This window comes from Microcaecilia unicolor, chromosome 7, assembly GCF_901765095.1.
Source record: "Microcaecilia unicolor chromosome 7, aMicUni1.1, whole genome shotgun sequence".
Taxonomy (NCBI): Eukaryota; Metazoa; Chordata; class Amphibia; order Gymnophiona; family Siphonopidae; genus Microcaecilia; species Microcaecilia unicolor.
This window is the reverse complement of record NC_044037.1, coordinates 309,387,255-309,394,965: the sequence shown is the minus strand read 5'-3', so window position 1 is coordinate 309,394,965 and position 7,711 is coordinate 309,387,255. Positions and strand designations below refer to the sequence as shown.

Below are 7,711 nucleotides of genomic sequence, written 5' to 3'. Positions count from 1 at the left end.
GTGAGAGGCTGACAGCTGTAAAATGAGATTTTTGAGCGAGGGGAGGGTGAGTGTGAGAGGGTGACAGCTGTATGAGGGAGGATTTTACAGAGGAGAGGGTTAGTGTGAGAGGGTGACAGCTGTAAAATGAGGTTTTGACAGAGGGGAGGGTTAGTGTAGAGTGTAACAGCTGTAAAATGAGGTTTTGACAGAGGGGAGGGTTAGTGTGAGAGGGTGACAGCTGTATAATGAGGTTTTACAGAGGGGAGGGGTTAGTGTGAGAGCGTGACAGGTGTATAATGAGGATTTTACAGAGAGGAGGGTTATTGTCAGAGAGTGACAGCTGTATAATGAGGTTTTTACAAAGGGGAGGGTTAGTGTGAGGGTGACAGCTGTAAAATGAGTTTTGACAGAGGGAAGGGTTAGTGTAAGAGGGTGACAGCTGTACAATGAGGTTTTTACAGAGAGGAGGGTTAGTGTGAGAGGCTGACAGCTGTAAAATGAGGTTTTGACAGAAGGCAGGGTTAGTGTGAGAGGATGAGCTATATAATGAGGTTTTGACAGAAGGGAGGGTTAGTGTGAGAGGGTGAGCTGTAAAATGAGGTTTTGACAAAGGGGAGGGTTAGTGTGAGAGGGTGACAGTTGTATAATGAGGTTTTGACAAAGGGGAGGGTTATAGTGAGAGGGTGAGCTGTATAATGAGGTTTTGACAGAGAGGAGGGTTAGTGTAAGAGGGTGACATCTGTATAATGAGGTTGTGACAGGTTATCGTGAGAGGGTGACAGCTGTAAAAGGTTTTTTCAGAGGGGAAGGTTAGAGGGTGACAGCTGTAAAATGAGGTTTTGATAGAGGGGAGGGTTAGTGTGAGATGGTGACAGCTGTAAAATGAGGTTTTGACAGATGGGAGGGTTAGTGTGAGGGTGACAGCTGTAAAATGAGGTTTTGACAGAGGGGAGGGTTAGTGTGAGAGGCTGACAGCTGTAAAATGAGATTTTGACAGAGGGGAGGGTGAGTGTGAGAGGGTGACAGCTGTATGAGGGAGGATTTTACAGAGGAGAGGGTTAGTGTGAGAGGGTGACAGCTGTAAAATGAGGTTTTGACAGAGGGGAGGGTTAGTGTTAGAGTGTAACAGCTGTAAAATGAGGTTTTGACAGAGGGGAGGGTTAGTGTGAGAGGGTGACAGCTGTATAATGAGGTTTTTACAGAGGGGAGGGTTAGTGTGAGAGCGTGACAGGTGTATAATGAGGATTTTACAGAGAGGAGGGTTATTGTCAGAGAGTGACAGCTGTATAATGAGGTTTTTACAAAGGGGAGGGTTAGTGTGAGGGTGACAGCTGTAAAATGAGTTTTGACAGAGGGAAGGGTTAGTGTAAGAGGGTGACAGCTGTACAATGAGGTTTTTACAGAGAGGAGGGTTAGTGTGAGAGGCTGACAGCTGTAAAATGAGGTTTTGACAGAAGGCAGGGTTAGTGTGAGAGGATGAGCTGTATAATGAGGTTTTGACAGAAGGGAGGGTTAGTGTGAGAGGGTGAGCTGTAAAATGAGGTTTTGACAGAAGGGAGGGTTAGTGTGAGAGGATGAGCTGTATAATGAGGTTTTGACAGAAGGGAGGGTTAGTGTCAGAGGGTGACAGCTGTATAATGAGGTTTTTACAGAGGGGAGGGTTAGTGTGAGAGCGTGACAGGTGTATAATGAGGATTTTACAGAGAGGAGGGTTATTGTCAGAGAGTGACAGCTGTAAAATGAGTTTTGACAGAGGGAAGGGTTAGTGTGAGAGGGTGACAGCTGTACAATGAGGTTTTTACAGAGAGGAGGGTTAGTGTGAGAGGCTGACAGCTGTAAAATGAGGTTTTGACAGAAGAGAGGGTTAGTGTGAGAGGATGAGCTGTATAATGAGGTTTTGACAGAAGGGAGGGTTAGTGTGAGAGGGTGAGCTGTATAATGAGGTTTTGACAGAAGGGAGGGTTAGTGTGAGAGGGTGACAGCTGTATAATGAGGTTTTTACAGAGGGGAGGGTTAGTGTGAGAGCGTGACAGGTGTATAATGAGGATTTTACAGAGAGGAGGGTTATTGTCAGAGAGTGACAGCTGTAAAATGAGTTTTGACAGAGGGAAGGGTTAGTGTGAGAGGGTGACAGCTGTACAATGAGGTTTTTACAGAGAGGAGGGTTAGTGTGAGAGGCTGACAGCTGTAAAATGAGGTTTTGACAGAAGAGAGGGTTAGTGTGAGAGGATGAGCTGTATAATGAGGTTTTGACAGAAGGGAGGGTTAGTGTGAGAGGGTGACAGCTGTATAATGAGGTTTTTACAGAGAAGAGGGTTAGTGTGAGAGGCTGACAGCTGTAAAATGAGGTTTTGACAGAAGGGAGGGTTAGTGTGAGAGGATGAGCTGTATAATGAGATTTTGACAGAAGGGAGGGTTAGTGTGAGAGGGTGAGCTGTATAATGAGGTTTTGACAGAAGGGAGGGTTAGTGTGAGAGGGTGACAGCTGTATAATGAGGTTTTTACAGAGGGGAGGGTTATCGTCAGAGAGTGACAGCTGTATAATGAGGTTTTTACAGAGAGGAGGGTTAGTGTGAGAGGCTGACAGCTGTAAAATGAGGTTTTGACAGAAGGGAGGGTTAGTGTGAGAGGATGAGCTGTATAATGAGGTTTTGACAGAAGGGAGGGTTAGTGTGAGAGGGTGAGCTGTATAATGAGGTTTTGACAGAAGGGAGGGTTAGTGTGAGAGGGTGACAGCTGTAAAATGAGTTTTGACAGAGGGAAGGGTTAGTGTGAGAGGGTGACAGCTGTACAATGAGGTTTTTACAGAGAGGAGGGTTAGTGTGAGAGGCTGACAGCTGTAAAATGAGGTTTTGAGAGAAGGGAGGGTTAGTGTGAGAGGATGAGCTGTATAATGAGGTTTTGAGAGAAGGGAGGGTTAGTGTGAGAGGGTGACAGCTGTATAATGAGGTTTTTACAGAGAGGAGGGTTATTGTCAGAGAGTGACAGCTGTATAATGAGGTTTTTACAAAGGGGAGGGTTAGTGTGAGGGTGACAGCTGTAAAATGAGGTTTTGACAGAAGGGAGGGTTAGTGTGAGAGGATGAGCTGTATAATGAGGCTTTGACAGAAGGGAGGGTTAGTGTGAGAGGATGAGCTGTATAATGAGGTTTTGACAGAAGGGAGGGTTAGTGTGAGAGGGTGACAGCTGTAAAATGAGGTTTTGACAGAAGGGAGGGTTAGTGTGAGAGGATGAGCTGTATAATGAGGTTTTGACAGAAGGGAGGGTTAGTGTGAGAGGGTGAGCTGTAAAATGAGGTTTTGACAGAAGGGAGGGTTAGTGTGAGAGGATGAGCTGTATAATGAGGTTTTGACAGAAGGGAGGGTTAGTGTCAGAGGGTGACAGCTGTATAATGAGGTTTTTACAGAGGGGAGGGTTAGTGTGAGAGCGTGACAGGTGTATAATGAGGATTTTACAGAGAGGAGGGTTATTGTCAGAGAGTGACAGCTGTAAAATGAGTTTTGACAGAGGGAAGGGTTAGTGTGAGAGGATGAGCTGTATAATGAGGTTTTGACAGAAGAGAGGGTTAGTGTGAGAGGATGAGCTGTATAATGAGGTTTTGACAGAAGGGAGGGTTAGTGTGAGAGGGTGAGCTGTATAATGAGGTTTTGACAGAAGGGAGGGTTAGTGTGAGAGGGTGAGCTGTATAATGAGGTTTTGACAGAAGGGAGGGTTAGTGTGAGAGGGTGACAGCTGTACAATGAGGTTTTTACAGAGAGGAGGGTTAGTGTGAGAGGCTGACAGCTGTAAAATGAGGTTTTGACAGAAGGGAGGGTTAGTGTGAGAGGATGAGCTGTATAATGAGGTTTTGACAGAAGGGAGGGTTAGTGTGAGAGGATGAGCTGTAAAATGAGGTTTTGACAGAAGGGAGGGTTAGTGTGAGAGGATGAGCTGTATAATGAGGTTTTGACAGAAGAGAGGGTTAGTGTGAGAGGATGAGCTGTATAATGAGGTTTTGACAGAAGGGAGGGTTAGTGTGAGAGGATGAGCTGTATAATGAGGTTTTGACAGAAGGGAGGGTTAGTGTGAGAGGGTGAGCTGTATAATGAGGTTTTGACAGAAGGGAGGGTTAGTGTGAGAGGGTGAGCTGTATAATGAGGTTTTGACAGAAGGGAGGGTTAGTGTGAGAGGGTGACAGCTGTACAATGAGGTTTTTACAGAGAGGAGGGTTAGTGTGAGAGGCTGACAGCTGTAAAATGAGGTTTTGACAGAAGGGAGGGTTAGTGTGAGAGGATGAGCTGTATAATGAGGTTTTGACAGAAGGGAGGGTTAGTGTGAGAGGATGAGCTGTAAAATGAGGTTTTGACAGAAGGGAGGGTTAGTGTGAGAGGATGAGCTGTATAATGAGGTTTTGACAGAAGGGAGGGTTAGTGTGAGAGGATGAGCTGTATAATGAGGTTTTGACAGAAGGGAGGGTTAGTGTGAGAGGATGAGCTGTATAATGAGGTTTTTACAGAGGGGAGGGTTAGTGTGAGAGCGTGACAGGTGTATAATGAGGATTTTACAGAGAGGAGGGTTATTGTCAGAGAGTGACAGCTGTAAAATAAGTTTTGACAGAGGGAAGGGTTAGTGTGAGAGGGTGACAGCTGTACAATGAGGTTTTTACAGAGAGGAGGGTTAGTGTGAGAGGCTGACAGCTGTAAAATGAGGTTTTGACAGAAGGGAGGGTTAGTGTGAGAGGATGAGCTGTATAATGAGGTTTTGACAGAAGGGAGGGTTAGTGTGAGAGGGTGAGCTGTATAATGAGGTTTTGACAGAAGGGAGGGTTAGTGTGAGAGGGTGACAGCTGTATAATGAGGTTTTTACAGAGGGGAGGGTTATCGTCAGAGAGTGACAGCTGTATAATGAGGTTTTTACAAAGGGGAGGGTTAGTGTGAGGGTGATAGCTGTAAAATGAGTTTTGACAGAGGGAAGGGTTAGTGTGAGAGGGTGACAGCTGTACAATGAGGTTTTTACAGAGAGGAAGGTTAGTGTGAGAGGGTGACAGCTGTAAAATGAGGTTTTGACAGAAGGGAGGGTTAGTGTGAGAGGGTGAGCTGTAAAATGAGGTTTTGACAGAAGGGAGGGTTAGTGTGAGAGGGTGAGCTGTATAATGAGGTTTTGACAGAAGGGAGGGTTAGTGTGAGAGGGTGACAGCTGTATAATGAGGTTTTGACAGAAGGGAGGGCTAGTGTGAGAGGATGAGCTGTATAATGAGGTTTTACAGAGAGGAGGGTTAGTGTGAGAGGGTGACAGCTGTATAATGAGGTTTTTACAGAGGGGAGGGTTATCGTCAGAGAGTGACAGCTGTAAAATGAGGTTGTGACAGCAAAGCTGGTGCCATAGTAGTGGGTTCTCTAGTCATGTCTTCAGTCTTACACCCTCTCCCTGAGTTACTTTTGAGGCCACTAGTCTGTGCCCTCTACTCTCCACCCCTCCCCGCACCCCCCCCCCCCCCCCAGGAGCCTAGTGGTTAGAGTGCTGAAATGATAACCAGGAGAGCCCAGTTGAAATTGTACCACTGCTCCTTGTTACCTTGGGCAACTCATTTAATTCTGCATTGCCTGTGGTAGAAAATTGTGAGTCCTCCATGGACAGGGCAATACCTAATGTAAGTCACCTTGAGCTACAGCGGAACAAAGTGTGAACAGAATCCTAATCAATAAAATGATTGAGTTTGGCAGTAGGGACCTTTTGCTTTGCTTTGACTGCATATGCTCTTTGCCTCTCCCAAGAAGTTTCTGCCCTAGGCAACCACCTAGGCTTGCCCTTCCCAGGAGACGGAGAGGTTGAGCGGTGACGCAGTGACTGTCATAATAGTGGCTGATAATCTCCTGAATAGTCCTCCAGCCCCGTCCCCTGCTGTGTCCCTGCCTCTCTCACCTGTGGAAGGGAAAAGGATAACCTGGGTGCTGTCCTCGTGCATCCTGGTGTCTTGGTCCCAAGTCTGACTCCTGAGCATCCTGGTTCCTTGCACTCCTCTCCTGTGTGTGTCCCTCTGCTCCCGATCAGTGACGTTCCTCACACCAGGGACTGGACCCAGCAAGTCCAGCATCTTGTGCTGGATCATTGCTAGGATATGCTTGCGCTCAGCTTCAGTGGTCTCACAGTTCAGGACCCACCTTGGAGGCCCCAGGATACAAGCCAGAAGCAGGACAAAGTGCAGCAATGCCATTGTGATCTGCAGGCAAGTTGCTCTTGTGCTCAGCTCTTCAGCTGTGCTTCTGGGCATGTAGAGCTTGGTTGTTTTTATCAGCGCAGGGCTGGTGTGGCATTGAAATGATATTGAATAATCTGTCCCCACTTGGGAAAAACGTAGACAGCTCTGGAATGTGGTGTCTGCCTGCAGGGATACAGCCAGACTGGAGCAAAGCAGAAATACTCGGACAGGAAATGGGTTCCTAGAACCCATCTACTCACTATCACATGGAGCAGCAACCAGCCACCATGCACCGTTCCTCAAGAGCTGTGTTAAGCCCTGGACTAGCACCAGGGCCTGTGCTTTCACACAGCAGTGGTGCACAGCCCTGAACTTCCACATGGGAACTGTACCCAGCCCTCTAGAATCACACAGGACCAGTGTACAAATCTGTAGAGTTACACACAAAGCTCTGTTCAGCTTCACCTATAACAATGGCACCCAGCCTGGCACTGTCACATTAACAGAACCCAGCCCAGCAGTGTGGAAGTGCAGGAGTGTTCAGTCCAGCTCAGCCTCCCGTGTCACACACAGAAGTGGGGCCCACCCATGCACTGGCATAAGAAAGCTTCATCCAGCCTCAACTGCCACATGACAGCTTTACCCAGCTCTGCATTTTCATATGGGAGCTGCACCGGGACCTGGAGTGGCACATGGGAGCTGTGCCCAGCCCTCTACAGCCACATGGGAAGAGAGCTGCAGTTAATGGACATTATTATATCAGAGCTGTGTCCAGCCCTGGATCTGCTATACCTAGTTCTGCACTTTCACAAGGGAGCTCTACCCAACCCTGCAGCCACTCCTGCAATGTCTCATGGGAGCTGAACCCAGCCCTGCAACCAATCCTGTGGTATCGCCTGGGAGTTGTACACAGCCTCTGCTGCCACTTCTGTAGTATCACATGTGAGCTGTACCCAGCTTTGCGGCCACTCTTGTGGTATCACATGGGAGCTGTACCCAGCCCTGCAGCCACTCCTGTGGTATCACAAGGGAGCTGTACCCAGCCCTGCAGCCACTCCTTCAGTATAACAGGGGAGCTCTACTGAGCCCTGCAGCCACTCCTGCAGTATCACATGGGAGCTCTACTGAACCCTGCAGCCACTCCCGCAGTACTCTACCCTTCCCTGCACCAGCACATGCGAGCTGCGCCCTTCCTTGCACCATGACATGGAAGTTGCACTCTTCCCTGCATCATCACGTGGGAACTACACCATGACATGGGAGCTGCACCCATCCTTGTACTATCATGTGGGAGCTGCACCTTTCCCTCACCATGACGTGGGAGCTGCACTTATCCCTATACCATCATGTTGAAGCTCTGCACCATGATGTGAGAGCTATATCCAGCCCTACAGTCACTTCCACAGTATCACATGGGAGATATACTCATCCCTGCATCATCACATGGGAACTGCACCATGATGTGGGAGCTACACCTATCCCTGCACCATGAAATGGGCGCTGCTCCCATCCCTCTACCATTATGTGGGAGCTGTACCCATCCCTACTTCA

General features: G+C 47.9%; 1 protein-coding gene across 1 annotated transcript in view; it reads right to left on the bottom strand.

Moving 5' to 3' along the window:
- LOC115474709 (inhibin alpha chain-like) overlaps window positions 1-6,201 on the bottom strand; it is a 14,288-nt gene extending 8,087 nt beyond the window's left edge. The window contains exon 1 of the mRNA XM_030210334.1: window positions 5,884-6,201. Within this exon, the coding sequence (XP_030066194.1) occupies window positions 5,884-6,175 (292 nt within the window). The 5' untranslated portion in view covers window positions 6,176-6,201. The remainder of the gene's footprint in view (window positions 1-5,883) is intronic.
- Between the last annotated feature and the right edge of the window lie 1,510 nt (window positions 6,202-7,711).